Below are 25,369 nucleotides of genomic sequence, written 5' to 3'. Positions count from 1 at the left end.
TTTCCCGCGCGGGTGCAATGTGTGACGTGAATGCATAACACCCGCACTTAATCCTGACCCATTCATTTCTATAGGTCTTTTCTTCACGCATCAGTTCTGCTTTGCGTGAAAATCACAGCATGTTCTAGATTCTGCGTTTTTCACGCAGCCCTGGCCCCATAGAAGTGAATAGGGCTTCAGTGAAAAACGCATTGCATCCGGAAGCAAGTGCAGAAGCAATGCGTTTTTCACTGATAGTTGCTAGGAGATGTTGTTTGTAAACATTTCGGGTTTTTTTAATCACGCACGTGAAAAATGCATCAAAATGCATTGTACTCGTGCGGAAAAAACTGACTGAACTTGCTCGCAAAATGGTGTGAGTTTCACGCTCGTGTGAAAGGGGCCTTATCCGTTTTATGGACAAGGATAGGACAGTTCTATAGAAGGCAGGACGTTCGTTACACAAAATACGGAACTCACGGCTGGTATATGTGTTTTGTGGATCCGCAATTTGCAGAGCGCAAAAAGTGCAACGGACGTGTGCAAGAGCCCTAAATAGTCTGACCTTTGGTGGTGGTTTTTCAGTTAGACAGGTTCATATTCACTTAGACTGATCTAATTTATTTGCGTGTGAAAAAAGTTGCGTCTTTGCAGAAAGAAGTCGCATGTCTCCAGGAAAGTGCGACTTTTAAGGCAAAAAAAGTTGCAGCTCACCACTGAAAACAGACTAAATTACACTAGCCCTGGGTTGGTGTAGAAATTTGGCTGTTTTTGCGACAAGTTCTGGTGCAAAAAAAGTTGCAAAAGTAAGAGCACTTCTGAATTAGTAAAAAAAAAATCTAAATAGTCGGATAAGGCGCAAAAGCCTCCAAAACAGACGCAATTTCAGGCGCAAATGTGAATAAAAAATAACAGTGTAAGGCCGAGTTCACGTGTGTGACCCGTGCCTGTGCTGCGGCTAATAGCGGGCCGCAATGCACAATCGCCGGCCGTAGGTCAGCCGCATCGGATCGCGGACCCTTTCACTTTAATGGGTCCGCGATCCGGCCGTTCCGCTAAAAGATAGGACTTGTTCTATCTTTTTGCGGAACGGAAGAACGGGACGTAACCCCAGGAGGCACTCCGTAGTGCTTCCGAGGGGTCCCGTCCCGTGCGGCCGTTCCGCGATTCCGGATTAGCGGACCCATTGAAGTGAATGGGTCCGCATCCGTGATGCGGAATTCACACGGAACTTTGGCCGTGTATTGCGGCCAGCGATTTGCGGGCCGCAATACGGCCACGGATCACACACGTTCGTGTGAACTTAGTCTAAAACTAAAAACAGGCGCAATCACTTTAGTAAGTGTTCTCCAATGGGTCTGTTCACACTTTTTTTTTTTTTTTATCGGCCTGTGAATAAAAGCCGTCAAAAAATAGGACATGTGCTATTTGGCTATTTTCATGGACAGAAAGTTCCGCATTCTTAATGGCCATTTTTCAAAGACAGCTCTATAAAAAACGGACAGTCTTGCCAGTTTTACCAGCAGTTTTTTTTCTTACTGGAAAAAACACAGTAGAAACCACTTGTGATTATTTTCCATACCGCATGGCAGTTTTTCAGTGTTATTTGCTGTGGCAAAAAAATTTAAAATCAGTCCTTGTTTTGTCCGTGAAGGATCCATGTTTGGTCCGTGTGTAATTCGTATTCCATTGACGATGCTCAGCTAAAAATTGATTTCCAGCGCATCTCCTACCAATCGTCCATAAAAAAACAATGAGAGAACACAGATGCCATCCGTGTTGTCAGTGGTTTTTCACGGACCTGTAGAATTGAATGGGTGTGTTTGGTTCGCATCACAGACCAAAGTAGGGCATGTCCACTGTTATTGGAAAACCACTGATGTGTGAACGAACACATTAAACACTGGGTATGTGTGCTGTCTGTGACTGTGTGAACAAGGCCTTAGCATGTATACCTTTCATTACTTCAATATAGGTAGTAAACTCTCAGTAGATAGGGCTGTAACTTGAAAGAAGATCTTTACTACTGGGACCAGGGCTGAGCAGCACTCCAGTACATAATTGGGCTGAATTCACATGGTACAGTCAAACTGAGGCTTTTGCTGCAATATTTAGTAAAATCACGGCAGACTGACCATGTGAATATTCCCATACAGTGCTGTATGATCCATATTCCTCAAAATGGCTCATGTTGATTGGACAATACGTTATAGTTTGTTGCCCTTCACCCTATTGCGGGACCCCACTCAAGGATGATGTGGCAGTGAAGTTGAACAGTTTTACTATAAGGCTGGGTTCAGACCTGAGCGTTTTACAGCGCGTTCCTACGCGATGTAAAACGCTCAACAGGCAAGAACCAATGTTTCCCTATGGGAATGGTTCTCACCTGAGCGTTTCACAGCGCGTACGATCGCGCTGTAAAACGCCCGACGCCCCAAGAAGTACAGGAGCTTCTTTGGGGCGTCTTGTCGCGCATTCCCGTACATAGACTGACGGGAAAGCGCGACAATGAGCGTTCGCTTGTTCCGGAGCCGCGTCTGTAAACGCGCATAAAATCGTGCAGAGCGCTCCATCCCGTACGCTCAGGTCTGAACGCAGCGTAAGAGGGGGCGCAACGTGTAGTGGTTGCAAAAAACAAAGAACTCTGACACACAGCATTGAGGTTACAGAGTTTGGCAGTTGCTATTACCAATGAAATGGTCTGTGTTAGAGGGCACAGTGCATAGTGGTTACAGTCTCTCTGAGGGCACACAACATAGTGGTTACAGTCTCTCTGAGGGCACACAACATAGTGGTTACAGTCTCTCTGAGGGCACACAGCATAGTGGTTACAGTCTCTCTGAGAGCACACAGTATAGTGGCTACAGTCTCTCTGAGGGCACACAACATAGTGATTACAGTCTCTCTCTGAGGGCACACAACATAGTGGTTACAGTCTCTCTGAGGGCACACAGCATAGTGGTTATAGTCTCTCTGAGGGCACACAGCATAATGGTTACAGTTGGGCACACAGCTTATTTGATGCAGTCTCTGTTAGAAGGCACACTGTATTGGTTACAGTCTCTCAGTGGATGCACAGCATATAGGTTAGTCTCTTTCAGAGGGCACACTGAGTATTGGTTGCAGTCTCTGTTGGAGGGCACACAGCATATTGGTTACAGTATCTCAGTTAAAACACAGCATATAGGTTACAGTCTCTTTCAGAGGGCACACAGCGTATTGGTTGGAGCCTGTGTTAGAGGGCACACTGTATTGGTGACGGTCTCTCTCTCAGGGCACACTGTGTATTGGTTACAGTATCTCTGAAGGCACACTGCGTATTGGTTACAGTCTCTCTGGGCACATAGCATATAGGTTACAATCTCTCTCAGAGGGCACACAGTGTATTGGTTGCAGTCTCTGTTAGAGGGCACACTATTGGTGACAGTCTCTCTCTGAGGGCACACTCTGTATTGGTTACAGTATCTGAGGGCACACTGCGTATTGGTTACAGTTTCTTACAGGACACCCAGCATATTGGTTACAGTCTCTCTCGGAGATCACACTGTGCTATAATTTGCTCCAAGAGCAGCTCCCACATAGAACATGGCAGGGCCCTATGGGATGGCACACAGTCCCTGGCCACAGCAGCAGGGCCTTGTCAGTTTACATTACAGGCACACTCCACACAGCGATTGGGAGCCACTTGAAATGCTTCTGGGGATTTCCTCATAGATGGCATTCCCAGGCAAGGCGGCGTCCGATCCGGTGCTGGTTAAGACCACAAGGTGGTGGTTCACCTTCCCAGTTCCCGGTCTGGACCCAATTCCTCCCTCACAGACCAGCTCGGTTGCTGCTGCAGCTCTCCATCAGTACTTACACTGCCACTGCTCACTACATGCCGGGCTACCCTAGAATCTATCTCAGTAAAACCACTGTATTTCGTATAGCGACTGCGACTTAAAAGAGATGCCCTTTTTTTTGTCTTGCAAATAAAAATGCAGATGTCTGGAAAAGAGACAGGTAGTCAGAATGACATTGAAAAAAATAAGCCCCACTGTATCTTTTACTCAGCTACGATCAGAACTAGGTGAATAAAATGCAAGAATTGCAGTATAGACTGACACACAGTCTAAATGTGGCCTAAAACGATTGGCGTGTCACACAGAGTTTATGCCGTGGGGGAGGATTTTGTCTTTTACTAGAAAAATCCCCTAATTAGACCCTGGAAATAGTGGGAAGAGGACAGCAAAGCAGCAGGAGAACCGGCTTGGATGAGAATGCCAGGACTATATTTATCTATTCTCTTCATTTTAGGGAGATGATATTTTTTACACATTTTGGAGAGAACTACTTTTCAGGTAGGATGTATATGGAGAAGAGCAAAGCCCTCGGCGGTGACATGTGGATAGGACACTGCAGGACCAGTGGCTAGAGAGTGCAGTAGATGGCAGTGCTTGACCTGCAGACTGTCCCTCAGGGCGCTCGGAGCAGATCAGTAAATGTCTACCCTGAGAATGTGAGGTTTTTAGGCTGAGAAGCTCATGTCCAGCAAGGATCCAGAAGGAGGTGTGTGCCCTCTGTGTGGTGTGGCCATGTACTCCTCTGTAGTAAGTGTAAACGGTTTAGGTTTATGAGAAGTGTTGGGTGACACTGGAGCCCACCCACCTCTGGCTGATCTCACCCTAGTAAGGTTTCCCAGTCTCATTTCTCCGCATGTCTCAGAGTCATAAGGAGCAGACGCCCTACATCTCAATGGTCTCACTAAATGTGAGTATTCTGTATTTCGCTTTCATTACTTTTATTGTTGTTGTGTTGTTTTTTTTTGGCAGTATTTATAGAGTAACAGAAAAAGTATCTTTTTTTTTTTTCCTGGAATGTTTCAACCTGCACGGACTTCTGCAAACTTGTCTGTGCGGTTGTAACTTGTAGTCTATAAGGATAGAGAATGCAATAGGGACTGTGTATCAAACAGGTTGGGCTGTGTCCCTGTTGATGCTGGTGAATATCTGCGGCATGCCTGATCCGGTACAACTGCCGGCTGTTGGCCAGACATTAAACGTTGCATGTAACAGTTTTTGTCTAGCCGAAACCTGGCATTTATGCCAGAAAGTGTCCGGATCGCTGCCGGACCCCATTATAGTACAGGTGAAACTCGAAAAATTAGAATATCGTGCAAAGTTCATTTATTTCAGTAATGCAACTTAAAAGGTGAAACTAACATATGAGACTCATTACAGGCAAAGCGAGATATTTTAAGCCTTTATTTGTTATTATTTGGATGATTACAGCTTATGAAACCCCAAAGTCACAATCTCAGGTCCCCTTTGCTCAGGGGGTATGGATTAATTAGCTGACTAGAGGGTGACCCTTTGAGCCTAGAATATTGAACCTTTTCGCAAAATTCTAATTTTAAGCTGCATTGATGCAATTCCTTCTCATTTGCATTACTGAAATAAATGGACTTTTGCACGATATTCTAATTTTTCGAGTTTCACCTGTAAATGGAGATCCTACAAAATCCAGCAGGCTGCTCTCTGCCAGATCTACTGCTGCATATGTGAACGTATCCTAACCTGCTGGGATAAAGCATTATTTTTTAAAAGTTTTTGCATCTGGTGTGAAATATTTGTAAAAGGTTTGGGGGGGGACTTGCTGTTTTTAGAAAATGCAGTATGTGTATGCATTTAAAAAAAAAGCAAAAAAACTGCTGTTTATACATTTTAGATGGCTCATTCAGCTGGCAGCTATCTCTCCCGACCTCCCCCTCCATAGATGTGCACACTCTGCTCCACCAAGCTGGCATGTGTGCTAAATGGGGAGAGCCAAAGGATTGGCCATGTTGAAACTGAACAGCCTGATCCTTCTCTCCCCAGACATCTGCCATCGGGGTGGAATTGGGAGATTGTCATATACATTAGATGGTCGTCCGTTCCTTCCAAGATTAAAGGGGTTGTCCCCTATCCCCACTGTCTGAGCAGTTGGATGGGGGCCCGTTCTACCCTGTTTGAATACTGTAGCGGTCACGCACTCGTTGACTGGAGCAGAGGACACACATGCTTGTCTGACACTTCCTTTAAGCAGGGAACATGGTCCTCATTTCTCATGATGGGCAGGCTTCCTAGCCGGGGTGCACCTAGCCTTTCTGCTGCCTGAGGCGAAAACTGAAATGGCGCCCCCCCCCCCCCCCCCCAATGCCAATTTCTTAGCCTAACCCCTTTGCCACAATGAAAGTGCTCATTGCCCATGGCCCTTCCACTGCCCCCCTCTTGCCCCTATCTAGTGGATGTATGAGGCGATCGCCTCACCTGGCCTCATTGGTGGTGCACCCCTGTCCCTAGCGATCGGACCCCTGATATTCAGACACTCGTCAATAAGTTGTCTTCATGGGACAACCTCTTTAATTTAATGTGTATGGCTAGCTTTAAGGTGCCCATACACATTTAGTGGAAGTTGACTTGAACCCCTGATTTCGGCAGCTTTCTATTGTGTACGAGGGTGTCTCAACTCCCCCCTGAGAGTAGATGAGGGGGGGGGGGGATTAGAGCATGTTGGATTTCAACATGTCCAATCTTTTGATCCTGCAGGAGAGGAGCTGCTGTTAGAGAAATATGACGTATTCTCCTCTCCTCATGTGCCTCAAGCAAATCAATGGGTTCCTTTTATCCATGGGTGCAACATCTATGAGGCAGGGGAAAACTTCTACTTGGGTGGAGTACTGCCCTCATTTTCGTAGATCTAAGCCAGTCCCACCTACAATTTTAGGAGAGGGGCACCATTCATTCTTCAACTGAGAAAGCTAAAAGCACCCTTAGTTGAGACACAGCTATTGGAGGTTCAGAAGTAACCTGAAGGCACCTCTACCATGGCAGAAGACATGGGTATTATAACTGGTATATGCGAAGTGTTGGAGGCTATTGAATATATTGAACTGGGATAAAGTTGCATATCTCTTTTGTCCATAACATGTTACTTAGAAAACACCCAAATCTATGGGCACATCTCATAACCTTTCACATACATATACTGTACCTTATCACATGTGCCTACATACAGCAGATACATGTAACCCAACATCTCCTCCTGTTCCATGATGGACTCGTATGTAGAATGTATGGCTTCTTCTGCTCTCCTCTGTCATTTTGAAACCTCAACTTTGACGCGGGTCCCATAGTGTGCTTGTAAAAGGGAACAAGTACTCAAGCAAGTCTTCAGGTCTACAAACTTCCTTCTAAAACCCCTAAGATAATATCTCGGATTCCTTTCTGACATATGTTATGAAATCTTCCGTTTCTTATGTCTTATCTTGCCGGGTAAGGCCTTGCGCACTTTTTAGAGAAAGACAGAATGTCACCTCAGATAAAAAGCACATGGCCACTCATTACCAAGACATAATAGGTCTTCATGTGTTTATGGCTCCTTAATGGTCTTGCTTTCTTCATCATGGTTGGTACCATGGGCCTGCCACCCTCTACAAGACGTCTTTAACATGTTGTAAGCTGAATATATATGAGAATAGAAGAAAGGTCAGACCTGTAGAGAGAGTTATACAAGTTCAGGGTCTGTACCTTCATCATGTCCTCATTGTATATCACACTTCTGTAAACTACGCTTGGGTATGTGTTCTCTGGATGAGAGGGGTCACCGTCGCATCCCACATTGTATATAACTTTCACGCTTTGTTTAAACATCAATCTGCTGAAAATTGTTGAGTGTATTCGTTATTTTATAATCACCATCGAGCCAGGATCGGTGGTCGTGTTCAGCTTAATAGAGCCGTCACCGAGTAACATCCATACTACTGCACCTCAAGGAAGATCTACGGTGTTCTTCACTAATGTGCTTGAAAATTGCCAGGTTCATCCACCTTTTAAAATCCATGCACACAACCATATTATGGATCTATCACCTGTAAGCAGAGGTGCCATACAAACTAAGAAAATGCCTGGGGCCACAGGGATGATGGGTTCCCTGCTGACCACAAGCAGTTGGCTTAAATAAAATGACTAAAGGGATGGACATACCGGCTGTGCACAGGGGTCCACAGGTAGACAGATAGGCCATTCCCAGCTGTAGCAGAAGTGACTGCTAAACTGACAGTGGTGCGCTGATTCTGGTGGAGTTTCGCAGTGCTCCCTCACGACATTACTTTACTTGGGGCCCCAGAAATGCCAATCCTGTTCTGTCCCTGCTTGAAGATGTTGGAGGAAAATACTGTGCAGTATGGGGTGCCTATGGGGCTGCAATATAGGGGGCATGCACAACGCTGTGTAGTCGCAATGGCCTGTATGCCACTTATGACGCCTCCATACAACACTTTATTGTTCTCCAGTAGAAGGATTGCTTCTTTCATCCAATGTGTGTATTGGAGGAAACCTTGTGTGAAATCTATGGCATAAATGAAGAAGGCAGCACTCCAATGCAAAAGGGTTGTTATAGTCACCCAATGTAGGACAGCAACGATTCAGCTGCTCAATGTATTCATTGATGTTAGTCGATACTCGCCCTATTTATACCATGTTGTATGTGAACACTGATGCTTGAAAGTAGCTGCATTAAGCAACTGAATAAAACAGCTTTTGCATTGGAGTGCTGCCTTAATTTTTGTTTAGTGTTTTTTTTTTTTTTTTTTTGGGGGGGGGGGGGGTACTGGTAAGGGCTTGGATCGGATCTCTCTGGAGGTGTGTACCCGATTATTTTTTTTTTTTCTATTTTGGGAATCTTTTTTTATTACACAATGCTTCTTTGTTTGTTTGTTTGTTTTGTTTTTTTTTTTTTGTTTTTTTTTTATGGCATATATGGGAACTTGAACATTGCCAGTATGCGGCTGTGTGTCTGGACTCTTGATGATCAGCAATGTTGACCACCATCTAGTGATCAGAACTTGATCCCTCTAGGACTAGGTGTAACCTACTTCTCCATGAAGACCACAATTTTAAATCTTGAGGGAAAAAAAGTCTTAAGAATACTGTTATGCACTGTGATCTGTAAATGCCCCTTAATAATTACCAAACATGTTCTTAGAATAGATTCCATGCCCAAAAGACAGTCTTCCTGTACAGAGAGCATTTTACAAGTGGTCTTCCACCTGTTCAGTAGTCACATTGTATTGACCAGTAGGGATGAGCGGCAGGGGCAATATTCGAATTTGCGATATTTCACGAATATTTTGTAGAATATTCGTCATATATTAGCGAATTCGAGCATTTGCTATTATTTTCTTGATTGCGAAAATCGGCAATGTAATATTCGCGTAATGCGCACGCAATACAGGCGCGGGTCACTGTTGCTACATTTTTCAAGCTGCTAGAAGTTTCCTGAGACTGGAGAAAATGGTTGGCACGGCAGAACATAAAAAATGGCTTTATATGCAGATAGTGCTCCAATATATTTGCGATTGCGCAAACCGGCAATTAATGATGCGCATATTTTGGCGCAATACGTGAAACTTCACATTTTAGCAGGTCTGACTACATATTACTGATCGGTGCACTAAGTATTGTTGTGACATCACAGCACTCTGTAGCATGTATGTGTGGACAGCAGAACCTATCAGCTACACTATATCAGGATACAACCTACACTGACTATCTCCCACTAACTATCTGTATTATCAGTGGCGTAGCGTGGGTTGCCAGCACCCGAGGCAAGCCAAAAATTGTGCCCCCCCCCAGACTGTGGACACGCCCCTTTTAACAGATAATGTAGTAGATCATTTTGCAGTCCTATGTAACACCTCAGATAACACTGTGATAATTCTCAGAATACAGATAACATAGTAGATGGATGGGAGGCCCCAAAATTTAAAACGCACACAGTGTGTGACCTGAAGTCTGGGGCCAGGATGCGGCAGGGTGGGCCAAATTCTCAATCTCCTGCCCCAACCCTACCGTGAGACAGATATGTGGATGGACATTATTATATACAGTAGAATACCGCACCATACCTGTTACATCCAGTGACGTCTCCTGTGATGTAGACTTTCCTCAACGTCTTCATTCAGAGATGAGACCGCCATGATACCTTCTTTCAGCCGCTTCTCGTCTCTGCAGAGTTTCACAGAAAAAGATTTAGGTTCCTCACTTTACTATCGTCCTCTCAACAACTCATCCTACTGCTATCCCAAATACTGTGCTAGAGCCATACAGATAGTCCCCCATTCCTCATAATATTATTCCCCCTGTATATTATATATGGCCCCCTCTGTATTAGTATCAGTGATAGCCAGTTCGCAGTGTTTGCCTGCGAACACATGCGGGCTGCCATCTTGACTCACCCGGCCGGCGATGCACAGGTAAGCCCTTACCTGTGCCGCGAGCTGGTCTGAAATCAAATGTGGTCACGGGTAGCAGGAAGTTCCGAGAACAGCCGCCGGGGGCCTTCATCGGGCTGTTCTCAGAACTGCCTGCTCCCGGTGACTGCATTTGATTTCAGACCGGCTTGCGGCACAGGTAAGGGCTTACCTGTGCATCGCCGGCCGGGTGAGTCAAGATGGCAGCCCGCATGTGTTCGCAGGCGACCACTGCGAACTGGCCATCACTGATTAGTATTAATATTATTATTATAATGGCCCCCTCTTTTTATTAATATAGTGGCCACTCTTATTAGTATGATGTCCTCAGTGGTCCTCCTCTCTGGTCCTCCCCCACCCCCATAGTGCCCCCAGTACCTCTGCAATTAGGGTAGGGTACATACATAAAAATAAATAAAAAATACTTGCCTCTCTCCATCACAGCTTGTGGCGCCCCAGCCTTCTCATTGGCCCACAAGCAAGAAGCAGGGAGGGATCATGGGTTCAGATGAAAAGAAATCTAGAATGTTCGAAAATACAAATATATATATAGCTATATTCTAAATATTCGCAAATTCTCGAAGTGCCGATATTCGCAATTAATATTCGCTATTCGAATATTCGCGCCCAACACTATTGACCAGGGTGAAAGGCCACTGTGTCCTACATTTGGTAGAAGGTGTGGTGCTTTCTTGTACAACAACGTCCAACAGACCTTTTCACAAGATCTGAAACCGTGCAGACTACAGATGGTTGTCTCCGATTTGGCTGATAGACCAAGTCATGTTTCAAGGCCTAAAAGTGGTGCTAGCAATACCATTTATTATTCTTCCTGGAGAAGTGCTATTTTGCATACTTTTTCCAAATAAGCGCGGTCCTAACCTCGGCAAGGAGAATTTGCACCTGGAACTTGGTATAGTAATGGCTCATCATTTTGAGGTCCTTCTCAAGTTCTCAGAGCTGCCGTTCTGCTCTACTGCCTTTTGTGATTATATTAATTGCCATTGATGCATTTTACCAACAGCTATAACCTTGTGGATTATCAGACCTTCTGGAATGTACCGTATGTTACTTACTCCTACCTACCATAGTAATGGAGGTGACCACATTCTGTCCAATCAAGTTGACTTAGCCAAAGGTACCATGACTAGTTTCAGACGACTGTAATACAGCCACAATTTAGCATCCATATTATGACTTCCACCCCGTTCCTCATGGATTTTCTGAACCAAATGTAGATCATTATAGAATCTTTTAGTGATATACATTTGGTGCAGCAAGAAACATGCAAGGTCTAAGTTTTGAAACCAAATCACCTTCTTGTGAAACAAGCCTTCTGTCATTTCCATCTTAAGATCTGGTTGAATATTCTACAACTTCGATGACCCTTAGAATCAAATGTAAGATTGCTGTTTAATGGCTTCCTGCTGAACTTGTTTCTATAAAAAAATGGAGCAAAAACACGAATGACTTAAAGGGGTTATCAGACTATTTGTAACTGATGACCTATTCTCTGTATAGGGCATTAGATTCTGACTGGTGGGGTTTTGACACCGATCAGCTGTTTGATAAAGCCTTGGCACTACTGAGAGCACTGGTGCCTTCTCACTGCTTACCTTAGGCTAGTGACGTCACAACCATCGGTCATCCAGCCTAGACGCAGCTCAGCCCAATTCAATAAATGGGCCAAATGGCGTTTTGGCCAATAGCTATCCTTCCGGACATTACTATACAGAAACACTCGGTTTGGCTGAGCGTGCATGCGTTCTCCGTGGGAGAGGGTAACAAGCTGCTCCCAGACACCTCTGGTGGTGAGTTATCTCCCTTGGGAACCTGAACATTCAACATACCAATCGTTTCTTTCCTCGACATCTTCTGAATGAATTGAATCCGAACATCTAATAGATGGTTGGGCAAGCCCCACTAAAATCAGACCTTCAAATTTTGTCTTGTGACTAATTTCATTAAGCAAAATTTTTAATTTTGTCCATTATTGGTTAACGAAAAGTAAGGTTTAAGAAGTTATGTAGAACTGTGATCAGGAACTCCTATTAGACCTTTTTCCCTATTCCTGCCAAAACCAACCAAGGTTTCTAAATGTTAAGAGTTATAAGGCAATCTGCCAGATGCAAAAACACTGATAAGAACAATATTCGATATGACAATGTTAGGGTGAAAGGTGTGGACTGATAGGCAAAGAGACTGTGTCAATACTGGTGTACTGGAATGACCCTTCATCTTTAGATTTCCTTTGTCTCTGTTAGCATAGTGAATTGCGTAACATAAAATATACAGTAGATAGACCTCTGTCACCATGAAGACCATTTGTGGAAACTGCAAATGCTTGAGTTTGGTATATATGTGATTTCGCCAAATCTATAGAAATAAGAAAGTACTCAATGGCAAAGAAAACATCTCTCTATGTAGACCTCATTTTAGACTGATAGTGGAGACATTACCCATAGGAACCATTACAGACAAGAACATTAAAGAGAGATGGACATGTTTAACATGATGTCTGGTCAGGGGACAGCAGGAGCTGAGAAAATTGTACAGGTTTGTAGGAAAAGATTCAGTGTAACATGAAATTTATTTATTTTGATCTCTGTTAGTTCTGGGCTTAGGAGTCCAGTGGGTGGACCTACTCTGTTATTGGGTGACCCTCTCTTTGGACTTCTAAACTCGGAAAAAGCAGGGATTGAAAGAATAGTATACAAGTTATACTCAATCTTTCCCCCACAAAACTATATATCAATCTGCTCAATTCCTCCTGCTTTCTTCCATAACATAGACATCCCTGCATATAGGAGACTATTTCCTGGACTTCTAGAACAGTTTTGGTACCTGGTACCCCCTGCAAGATCAGTTCAAAATGAACTCCCATATTCTGGACTATTTTCATTGATAGCCTTCATAGTTGGTTGCATTAATGGGTTTTCAAGGATTAGAAAAAAGATGGCTGCTGTATTTCAAAAACATCTCCACAGCTCCCCTCCGTTGAAGTAAATGGGGTTGTGGACAGGTGTGGTGAAGTGTTTTTTTTTTTTTTGTTTTTTTGTGGAAAGCAGCCATCTTTATCAAGTCCTGGACCACCCTTTGAACTGTCCACTGCCTGGTTTTTTATTATAATTATTAATCATTACTTCTGTTTTGCAGTTGTTGAATTCCCTGGGTGCCGATCAAGACTCTGCCTGTAAACATGGTATATGTTTCAGAGATGGCCAGAGGAAAGTGGACTATATTTTGGCTTACACCTACAAGAAGTCTTCAGGTAGCAGAACACCAAGTAGAAAGTCTCTCCACAGTAACTCTTTGCACATGTCTCGGAATAGTAAAGACAGTCATCATCTTCCTGGAGGAACTGGTGACGTAGAGTATGCAGAAACTGAACCCAAGATGGATTACCATGAAGATGACAAGAGATTCCGTAGAGAAGAGTTTGAGGGTAACTTGATGGAGACTGGTCTGGAACTGGAGAAAGATGATGAGGTAATTTTTGAGTCACTTAAGGACCTATGATTTACAGTATATCTGTTCACTGTGCACAATGTTGGTCTGGGTACCAAAGGCACACCAGTAGAGGTGACTCTGTAGTTAGATGCAAATAGTCACTTCAATTTTAGGCATTCAGGACACAGGATGTAAAATGCTAGCTAATAGGTGGAGTAGGCCATGGACACGTTCAGGAAGAAAATTGGACACAAATCTTAAGAGGCCATGTCTTCTTGCCACAGTCAATTAAAACTTCTCTCACTCCTGCCAGGATGCTGGGAGATTTCAGACAGGGAGCCCTACTTGTTAGTACGAGGGCCCACCAGGGAATTTGCCGGGACTGCGGTAAGCCACTCCCAGTCTGATTGCACCCTTTGGCACCAACCAGGAGGTTTGACCAGGTGAGACAGATTCAATGCTTAGTCATTATCAAACAAAGGCAACACAGAAGATGTGAATCAGTCTTTTTATTGTGTAACGTTGGGTTGGTTATAAATCAGGACATTTCTGGTGGAATTTAGAAAGGTTACGATCCACCCACCTGATACATATGCTCCACTCCCTGCTTCCTAAATATACAGATAAAGTACAACGTAGAGCAGATAAGCTTCTTTTGACCAGGCGTGTCTCCGAGTCTTTGTGCCAGGTTTCTAGAATGTAGATTTAATTTTGCGAGCGCCGATTCTTTTTCATTAAGCTTTTTTACAGAGGGGACACATATCGTTCGAGGTCATGTCCTCTTGCCACAGTGAATTAAGACTTGTGTTGTTGGCAAAAAAAAGGCTTGTGGAAAGGTCATGGAGGGAAAACAAATACCAAAACATGCCCCAAAACCGAGAAAGGGGGGAAATGTTGTTCCTTGCTATAGGGCCCCCACAACACCTTTTTGGATCTCTTTAATCTTGTCACAAATGCTAGACCTCATAGAGAAACCTAACCCAACAAAAACACATTACAGTAGTACAACAATTTGTGTTGGTGACCATCCTGGAGCAGCTTGTGTCTGGCTACATCTGTACTAAGCTGAATGCCCCAGAAGGCTGGTCTTGTTGGGTGAAGAGCAGGGGTGGGATTCTAATTTTTAACAGGTTCCCTACTCAACGGCGGACACACGACATCACGACACATGTTTACATATACATACACCATATATATGCAACAAACATACCACCCAACTAAGGAGCTAAACTATCAGCGGTGCGTGCAGCAATGGAAGTAAACATCTCCAGCTGCCCTGCCGCCGCCAGACCACCGGATCGGGACTCAGCCAGTAACGCGGTTCTCCAATCCAGTTGTTGGGGGGGAACTGGCTGAATCCCATGCCTGGTCAAAATTCTGGTGCAAAATTCTGGCACGAAGGTAAGCTCATGACAAATTTGGAGAATTTTCTGTCTAGTCTACTTTTACACTGACTATGTCAGACAGGATTAGGAGATCTGCCCCAACGTTTCTTGCACGGTGACTAAAGGCAGATTGACACGGGTCAATTGTTAGACCAATTATCCAGAAAACATTAGTACAAACGTGCATTCCCAGTAATTGAGCTGGGTAAAGATGATGCAGATCACCCAAAGAACAAGCAATACACTTGTTCGCCCACAAAATGAATGTAGCAGCCGGTCGGCATGTGCGCAGCAGCTCCATTCCGTTCCGGAGATAGGCTGCACACATGCCAAACAGGCAGCTTTATTCATTTCAGGGGGCTCCACTGGCCAGTAGTAAGACCCCCACCGATCTAATAGTTATCACCTATCCACAAGATTTTCAACATAACAGGATTACCCCTTTAAGTATTAGGATCCCGAGTTTCTCTTACTGGTCCTGTATGGCAAGAAATATACTGACTGCATTGGGCATACCACATGCTCCTCAATGCAAGCTATGGTCAGATGAGAAGCAAACATCAGGGGCAGCCACAGATCACATAGGGGCCCCTGAGCAAGAATAATAATAGGCCCTTTGATCCCGAAATGCCAATGTAACAAAAGTGAGACATTCCACCCTTGCTGTGTATACTATCCCTATGTAGGCAGCAGTCTGGCAGTAATAGGGAGCTGTGGGAACCTTTTAGTTTGCCTCCATTGCGTACAGGGCCCCGTTCAGCTCCACATGATGCATCCATGCCCACGTCCTTACAAAAAGATGATAAATTCTCTGGAATTTCCGATGTGCTGTTTGTGCTTTGCAATATTTTATTACACGTCCTGAAAGGCTTTGTACAGGATCACAGCTATGGAAAAACGCTGGTGGGATGTATTGTCCCATCCACAGTATCCCAAATATGAGGATGTGTACGAAGGTATTTGCTTTTCATTGAAAGCACAGCACAACGGTCGACTTCTGTTCTGTCCAATGAATGGCACATATAGGTATCAACCCTTCTGGTCAATGGGGTGAATTTCCTTTCATTTGCAGAATGAGATCGCCTGTCTTATTAAAGAGGACCTGTCGCCTCTCCTGACCCTATTTTAGTAAATATTTGCATTTCCCATGAAATATCAATTCCACGGCATCTTTTCTCGTAACTCTGCGTTGTGCCTTTCCTCTGTTTTTCCTCCTATAAATCGAAAGTATTAAGACTCATTCACAGAAATGTATTTTTTGTCTGTGTCTGCTCCATTTTTATTTTTTATTTATTTATTTATTTTTGCAGCCCGTATGCAGAACCATTCACTTCAATGGGGCCGCAAAAACGGAAATGACTGTGTGCATTCCGTGTCCGTATGTCCGGTCCACAGAAAAATAAAACATGTCCTATTATTGTCCACATTATGGACAAGGATAGGACTGTTCTATTAGGGGCCAGCAGTTTTTTGTTCCGCAAAATGCAGAATGCACCAGTTTGTGGTCCGCATAACAACGGTCGTGTGCATGAGCCCTTAGACAGGGGCGTAGCTATAGGGGGTTCAGAGGTAGCAGTCGCTACCGGGCCCAGGAGCCTGAGGGGGCCCAAAGACCCTTGTGCTGCATAAGAAGACACTAGCATTATAGAAAGTGCATGCTGGTCAAGTTACACCTCTGGCTGGAGGGAAGGGGTTAGGTCAAGAATTTGGCATGGGGGGGTACCGTTTCAATTTTTTGCCATGGATGGCACAAAGCTTTGTGCTTCCCTGCCCCTGGCCACAAAGCACCGAGGGAAGGGGGGGCCCAAGCTGAACTCTTGCACTAGGGCCCATGAGCCTTTAGCTACGCCCCTGCCCTTAGACCAGGGATCAGCAACCTCTGGCACTCCAGCTGTTCTGAAACTACAACTCCCAGAATCCTCCTTTCACTTCTATGAGAGTTACAAGAACAGCTTAATAAGTGTGCATGCTGGGAGTTGTAGTTTCACAGCAGCTGAAGTGCCAAAGGTTGCTGATCCTTGCCTTAGACTGCAGAGACACACACCTTTTGACAAGGGTAATGGTAGCGCCTAGGTTTCAGTTCATTCCTACATTTCCAGGGCAATTGGCACAAGGCAGTGTTCTAAGGGCTCATGCACACGACCGTATGTATTTTACGGTCTGCAAAAAACGGATCCGCAAAAAATACGGATGATGTCCGTGTGCATTCGGTATTTTGCTGAACGGAACACCTGGCCCCTAATATAACAGTGCTATCCTTGTCCGTAATGCGGACAATAATGGGACGTGTTCTATTTTTTTGCGGAATGGAAATATGGACATACAGAAACGGAATGCACTTCCGTTTTTTTTTGTTAGTTTTTTTGCTGACCCATTGAAATGAATGGTTCTGCATACGGTCTGCAAAAAAAACCGGAACTGACACAGAAAGAATATACGTTCGTGTGCGTGAGCCCTAAGGGAAGACGCCCCACAATTATTTTAGGAAATCTGGCAGAACCCGTTTAACACCTCTAGCTTCAGATATGGGAAGTGTTGTCATGGGGGCATCAGAATAGTGGCCCTTCTCATAGGTTTCTAATAATTTTAGAATTTTTATATATATTTTTTTACTTTTTTTAGCTTTACAGTTTGGGTTTTGCTGGTATCAGGTCCTGTTTCCTGCAGCTCGTTGTTTCCTCCGGGTCATCCAACTAACACCCATCTTTCATGGCAGACATGAAGTCATGGCATGGCTCCTTCTACTTTCTGGCAGGTCGGCGGGCACGCTTGCAAATGTTTGCGCTTTCCCGGGTCATGTAGAGATTTTCCAGCTTGCTAAGTTTAGAAGATCTATACAGTGTCAATAGAGGATGCAGTTGTGGCGGCTGGAGCTGCTCTGGCCATGTAGTCCTCATAGCTCACCCTCTAAACCAGGTGAATACACCTGCTGGGTGACCTTTTTTCTTTTTTTCCTTGTTCTAATTCATCAGTATGGAAGGATCTGTCGTCTTGCTCCACTGGTACAGTCATCATTACTGCAGAAAACTGCCTCCCTTAATCTCGATCTGTCAGGCTGGTGATGGCATAAAACCAGATCAAGTCATCGCAGAAGAATTTAGTCCATGATCTAATCTGAGCTTATTGTGCAGTGTGTGGGACACATTTTATGTGGTTTATTAAGCAATGGTAAGGTGTGGTTTACTTCCTGGATTTATTTATTTTTTCCCTCAATCTCACTCTCTGCCTGTCGATATGTCTCCAATTGCATACACTGGTAGCATGGAATGTTCTATTAGCAGCCAGGTATTCTCCCCTAAAAGTATTGCTCCTCATGGAGTACGGGGTATTATCTCTGTAATACAGGTGCTGAATTGGCCCCATACAGCAGCGAATGGAGGGCTACTTTTATCAATAGTGTTCTAACAAGGATTCTTAAAGGGCACCAGCCATCAGGATCAACCCTATTAAACCAGGTACACTGCCTGGTAGAGTTGTTCCTGCTGATTACAATGATACCTGTCTTGTGAAAATCTGTAGTGGCGTTCCCAAGAAAAAAGACTTTTATTCTAAATGCACATGAGAGCGGCAGTTCACCGAGGGGTGTGGTCAGCACTGGAAAGCTGAGGAGCTAAGCCACACCCCTTGGTGAACTGCAGCTCTCATGTGCATGAAGAATAAAAATATTTTTTTCTCATGAACACCAAAACCGATTTTCACAAGGCAGGTATCATTTTAATCAACAGGAACAACCATACCATGCAGTGTGTCTGATGTAATAGGGTCGGACCTGCTTAGGAGTGTTCCAATTTGGGGTATGGCCAGGATAATGGTTAATGTAAAGGATAAAAGACACTCTCCTTTTACCGTCGGTTCATTTCAGCTCTGAGATTTCTGTTTCCGCTCCTTCCTGCCCATGGGGGCCCGGAAGAGTGACGTCCAGTTCACGGTCATGTCCCCGTTGCAGCCATTTATGTGCCCAGGGAGCACCTGACTGCTGAGCTTCAGTGGTACTGAGACCAGTGAATGGCTGCAGCTGCGCACATGACCAGAGATAGGACAGTGCTCTTCTGGAGCATCACCAAGGGGGAAACAAAGCATTAGACAGCACCTAGGCAAATCAATGGGTTGTCTGTGTGATGTAGGACAGGGCAGATCCCCCGGACGAGAGATTTTCTTTGAACCACTTTGGCCAAGTATTTTTGTGGGATAAACAGATGAGTAACAGATGATTCCTAGTATCAACATGACCACTTTGATAGAGGCCTTACAGTACACTATTAAAAAGCCGTAAACACTTTAGGTGCCCTAGACCTTCTTAATACAGCAGTCGATGAAGCATTTTGTATACCTCCATATAAATTCGGAAGTGTATAGAGATACAGTAGAGGCCAATGGATAAAGTCTAGCATTAAACGGGGATGGGTCTAACACAAGGTGCATACTGCAAAAAGCTAAAGCTCTGTGTATTCTGGTCAGCCTGCTATCTTACTGCCTCCTAAGTAGGAGGAGGTCTAAATGTATGTCATGCATATTACCAGAGTCCAGTTCATCAGTGGTGATATGGAGCCTGCGGTCTGGGTAACTAGTGATTTCATACAGGGCTGTTGGGCCCTCTCAGGCTCCAGGACCAAAAAGTGGCTGCCTGAACCTTCTATAGTTGGGCTCCTTTTCAATGAGGCCCAGTCTGAGTATTGTATACTGAATAAATTCAAATGGTAGGACTTCCCCAGTAGTTGTTTGCAACAGTCTTGGTAAGACAAAGCCTTGACTATTTGTGACCAAGTCGATGAAGAATAAGGATACAAGAAGATCAGTAACTGTGTTTTGTAAAATGTAGCTGGGGGATGAGGTCTGAAGGTCTCCTCTGTAGAATATAAAGTCCATGGGTGACGTATGGGACCTTTTACTGGAGAAGAGCCCAGCTTTTGTGCTGGTGTTTACAGAGAAGGCATTACTAGCGTTTCAATTTACAAAGGGACCTTTTGAAGTTCTGCCATGGTCAAATAAAAACCAATTATTAAAATGTGTTTCTGTCTAGGGGTCAGGATGCGTGTCATCCCAGTAAGCCCATGGCGCGTTTTGTAGACACTGCTCGTTGTATCGGTGATCTCAGGGTAAACATCACTATGTGAGCAGGTGGACACAAGTGCCAATAAGAACAATGACGGAGTCATGTGAGCAGCATGGAGTAATGCAGATTATATGTCTTCATGTAAATCCATTAATGACACCATTGTGATCGCCACTGGCGTACCTCCAATGGAGGCAGACCACACAGCTACTATGGGACCCGCTGGGAAGTGGGGCCCACAGTGAACTAAAGGCCCCGTCCCCTAATTACATTCAACACAGGCTCCAGTCCAGCTTCAGTCTAGAATCCCTATAATCAGTGGAGAAAGTGAAAGGACCTGTGATGTCATCACAGGTCTTGTATATATACAGTCTTGTGAAAAAATTAGGACACCCTTTGAAAGCATGTGGTTTTTTGTAACATTTTTAATAAATGGTTATTTCATCTCCGTTTCAACGATACAGAGAGATTAAAGTAATCCGACTAAACAAAGAAAACTGAAGAAAAGTCTTTTCAAGATCTTCTGTAAATGTCATTCTACAAAAATGCCTATTCTAACTGAGGAAAAAGATAGGACACCCTTGCCCCTAATAGCGAGTGTTACCTCCTTTGGCTGAAATAACTGCAGTGAGACGGTTCTTGTAGCCATCTACCAGTCTTCGACATCGGTCTGAGGAAATTTTACCCCACTCCTCAATGCAGAACTTTTTCAGCTGTGAGATGTTTGAGGGGTTTCTTGCACGTACAGCCCTTTTCAAGTCACCCCACAGCATCTCAATGGGATTCAAATCTGGACTTTGACTTGGCCATTCCAGGACTCTCCATTTCTTCTTTTTCAGCCAATCTTTGGTTGATTTACTAGTATGTTTTGGGTCATTGTCATGTTGCATGGTCCAGTTCCGCTTCAGCTTTAATTTTCTAACTGATGGTCTCACATGTTCTTCAAGCACCTTCTGATACACAGTAGAATTCATCGTGGATTCTATGATGGTGAGCTGACCAGGTCCTGCTGCAGCAAAGCAGCCCCAAACCATGACACTTCCACCTCCATGCTTCACAGTTGGTATGGGGTTCTTTTCTTGGAATGCTGTGTTTGGTTTACGCCAAACATGTCCTCTGCTGTTGTGTCCAAATAATTCAATTTTGGACTCATCTGTCCAAAGAACATTATTCCAGAAGTCCTGGTCTTTGTCAACTTTATCGCTGGCAAATGTCAGTCTGGCCTCGATGTTTCTCTTGGAAAGCAAAGGTTTCCTCCTTGCACACCTCCCATGCAAGTTAAACTTGTACAGTCTCTTTCTGATTGTAGAGGCATGTACTTCTACATCAACAGTAGCCAGAGCCTGCTGTAGTTCTCGAGATGACACTTTAGGGTTTTTGGATACCTCTTTTAGCATCTTGCGGTCTGCTCTTGGGGTGAACTTGCTGGGGCGACCAGTCCTGGGCATGTTGGCAGTTGTTTTGAAAGCCCTCCACTTGTAGACTATCTTCCGGACAGTGGAATGGCTGATTTCAAAATCTTTTGAGATCTTTTTAAATCCCTTCCCAGACTCATAGGCTGCTACAATCTTTTTTCTGAAGTCCTCTGACAGCTCTTTTGCTCTCACCATGGTGCTCACTCTCACTTCAACAGTCAGGAGCACACCAAACTAAATGTCTGAGGTTTAAATAGGGCAAGCCTCATTCAACATGCAGAGTAACGATCTACTAATTATGTGCACCTGGTGTGATATACCTGTGTGAGATCTGAGCCAATTTAAGAGGGAATACATGTGAGGGTGTCCTATCTTTTTCCTCAGTTAGAATAGGCATTTTTGTAGAATGACATTTACAGAAGATCTTGAAAAGACTTTTCTTCAGTTTTCTTTGTTTAGTTGGATTACTTTAATCTCTCTGTATTGTTGAAACGGAGATGAAATAACCATTTATTAAAAATGTTACAAAAAACCACATGCTTTCAAAGGGTGTCCTAATTTTTTCACATGACTGTAGTAGGGGACCTGCATAAAGAATAGTGTAGTTCACAGGTTAGAAAAGTGCATCTGCCAGGACCTGTGATGACATCATCACAGGTCCTTAAACCCCAAACAGCGTAGATTAGAACTGTACCAAGAGCTCTCCATTGAGACTAGAATGGAGTGGTAAGAGAAGGTCCTTGCTTTTCTCTTCCTTTGCCCTCCATTCCCTGTTTTACTGATCTCACTCATATATAATACTGCAGACAGTTACAAACCCTATTACCTCATGTACCTTACACAGCGACCATAATGTATAACTGACCACATATATCTGTACACACTGCATCTACTATACCTTGTAGGTCTCACATCAGTACACTGCTCTCTTTATGTATATACACACACTGCATATACTATACAGTATAATAGATGCACTGTACAGATATATAGTATATACAGCAGTGTACTGCTATGTGAGGTAGGAGGTATAATAGAAGCAGTGGGTATAGATATATAGTATATATAGCAGTGTACTGATATGTGAGGTACGAGGTATAATAGATGCAGTGTGTACAGATATATACTATGTACAGCAGTGTACTGCTATGTGAGGTATGAGGTATAATAGAAGCAATGGGTACAGATATATAGTATATACAGCAGTGTACTGATATGAGGTACGAGGTATAATAGAATTAGTGGGTATAGATATATAGTATATACAACAGTGTACTGATATGTGAGGTACGAGGTATAATAGAAGCAGTGGGTATAGATATATAGTATATATAGCAGTGTACTGATATGTGAGGTACGAGGTATAATAGATGCAGTGTGTACAGATATATACTATGTACAGCAGTGTACTGCTATGTGAGGTATGAGGTATAATAGAAGCAATGGGTACAGATATATAGTATATACAGCAGTGTACTGATATGTGAGGTACGAGGTATAATAGAATTAGTGGGTATAGATATATAGTATATACAGCAGTGTACTGATATGTGAGGTATAAATTACACCTGGTAAATCACATATCAATATGCGGCCCAGTGATTTTTCAGGCAGCACCAGGTAGGGGCAAGAGGGGGCCAGCGAAAGGGCCATGGGTAGTGAGTCCATTCATTGTGGCAAAGGGGTTAGGTTAAGAAATTGGCATGGGGGAGGGGGGGCGCCATTTGAGTTTTCTCCTCAAGAGCAGAAAGGCTAGGTGCACCCCTGGTTAGATAATCATTAAAACATTGCTTATCTTTGAAGTAAGACATAGGGGAAACAAAACTAATAGATAGGGGTATTAGATAGGGGTTCTGCTACAGAACCCCTATCTACTAGCTTGTGTTATGTATGTAATAAAATACATACAATTTCCCATCTCTTTGTCACGGCCGCTTTGTTGACTTTTGGTTTCTATGTTTGACTTGCATAATACATATATTTTTATAGGGCTGTATAATATCCTGGCCCTGGCATGCAGCGTCTGGTAGCGATCTCCACATTTACATATCCTGTTCCCTAGAATATAAATGTGACATAACCAAGGAGGAGTCCGATTCACTAGACCTTAATCATTAAAGATTTATGGCTCTGCGTTCATGCCATTATTAACCTTATATTTGCTGACAAAAAAAATCCTGAAACTTTATAATAAATCATTAGTTTTTCTCCAGTTCACTTTTACTCGCGTGATCACCGGGGGCTTCTGAAGTCTGACCCACTGCTGATCACCAAGATGGCATTAAAGGGGTATGTCGGGTTCTGATTGGTGGGGTCGGACTATTGGAATCCAAGGGTCGCGGCACTATTCAGGATAGCAACACAACCTCATTCACACTTTTTTTTGGAGTCCCAGAGGCCAAATCCCTGACGATCAGTCATCGGTGGCAAATCTAATCCATATGCCATCAATGCTGAGGCAAGGAAAACTTCTTAATTAGTGTCCTTGTACAATGACCGGTATCGGGCAATTATTAGGAACAACCCAAACGCTGATCCCCACAGAAAATCATTGTTCATGGGCAGCAGATCACTGTTCACACAGCACGATTTGCTGCACAGAAACAATGATTTTTGGTACAGGCAGAAAGACGCCCGATGAATGATCCCCAATAATCGGCCCTTAGGGTACATGCACACAACCCTAGGTATTTTGCGGTCCGCAAAAAACTGATCCGCAAAAAATACGGATGAAGTCCGTGTGCATTCCGTATTTTGCGGAACGGAGCAGCTGGTCCCTGTTAGAACAGTACTATCCTTGTCCGCAATGCCGACAATAATAGGACATGTTCTTTTTTTTTTGCGGAACAGTAATACGGAAACAGAATACGGAAAGAATATATGTTTGTGTGCATGAGCCCTAATCGAGCAGAAAATTCACAGCATAAGGGCTTGTTCACATGAACGTTTTTTGCGTTCCGTATACGGTCCGTATACGGAACCATTCATTTCAATGGTTCCGCAAAAAAACAAAACTGAATGTACTCCGTATGCATTCGGTTTCCGTATTTCCATTTTTCCATTCCGTTGAAAGATAGAACATGTCCTATTATTGCCTGCAAATCACGTTCCGTGGCTCCATTCAAGTCAATAGGTCCGCAAAAAAAAAAAAAAACTGAACACATACGGAGTGTCTTCCATATCCGTTCCGTTTTTGCAAAACCATCCATTGAAAATGTTATGCCCAGCCCAATTTTTTTCTATGTAATTATTGTCTATACCATACGGAAAACGGAACGGAAAAATGGAACGGAACCGGAAACACTACTGAAAAAAAATAATATGAAAAACGGATCCAGGAAAAACGGCCCGGAAAACACTGAAAAAGACACACGGTCGTGTGAACGAGCCCTAACTCAGCGAGCAGCCTGCCGAATCTCTCTGCATTCTGGCATTGCCGGAAGCTACAGCGTTGACGTCTGGCGGTTTTTGTTTGTCCGATCCTCGGCATATTTGCCGGGTTGCGGCCAGATCTCTGCCGGTCCCCATTTAATGGGGCTAGGCGGCAACGCTATAGTTTCCAGCAATGTCGTAACGCAGGAAGATCCAGTTGGCTGTCCCCTGCCTGATATACAAGTAAATGTGATATTAAAAACCTCATCTAGCCGGGGCTGAAATTTTCTGCACGGAAGTTGACCCGCAGATTTTGAAATCCACAGCGTTTCAATTCTTTGATTTTTTTCAGGGAGATCTGAAACAAAATCTGCAAGTTAGAAATGCGCAAATTTATTAATGTGGGAACAATGAAAACCTCACGAAAATCTGCATAAACTACACC

The 25,369-nt window shown here is 43.8% G+C and overlaps 1 protein-coding gene across 5 annotated transcripts in view; it reads left to right on the top strand.

The window, feature by feature from the left end:
• ANO1 (anoctamin 1) overlaps window positions 1–25,369 on the top strand; it is a 169,164-nt gene that overhangs the window by 77,134 nt on the left and 66,661 nt on the right. For 4 of the 5 annotated variants that reach the window (XM_040409086.1, XM_040409085.1, XM_040409088.1 and 1 more), the window contains exon 3: window positions 13,406–13,738. In XM_040409086.1, coding sequence (XP_040265020.1) covers window positions 13,406–13,738 — 333 coding nt within the window. Of the gene's footprint in view, window positions 1–4,377; window positions 4,729–13,405; window positions 13,739–25,369 lie in introns of those variants that run through there. The other variant, XM_040409089.1, reaches the window with a different exon arrangement.

This window comes from Bufo bufo, chromosome 10, assembly GCF_905171765.1.
Source record: "Bufo bufo chromosome 10, aBufBuf1.1, whole genome shotgun sequence".
In the NCBI taxonomy this organism is placed as follows: domain Eukaryota; kingdom Metazoa; phylum Chordata; class Amphibia; order Anura; family Bufonidae; genus Bufo; species Bufo bufo.
Note: the sequence above shows the minus strand (reverse complement) of the source record. Positions and strands in the feature narration are given on the sequence as shown.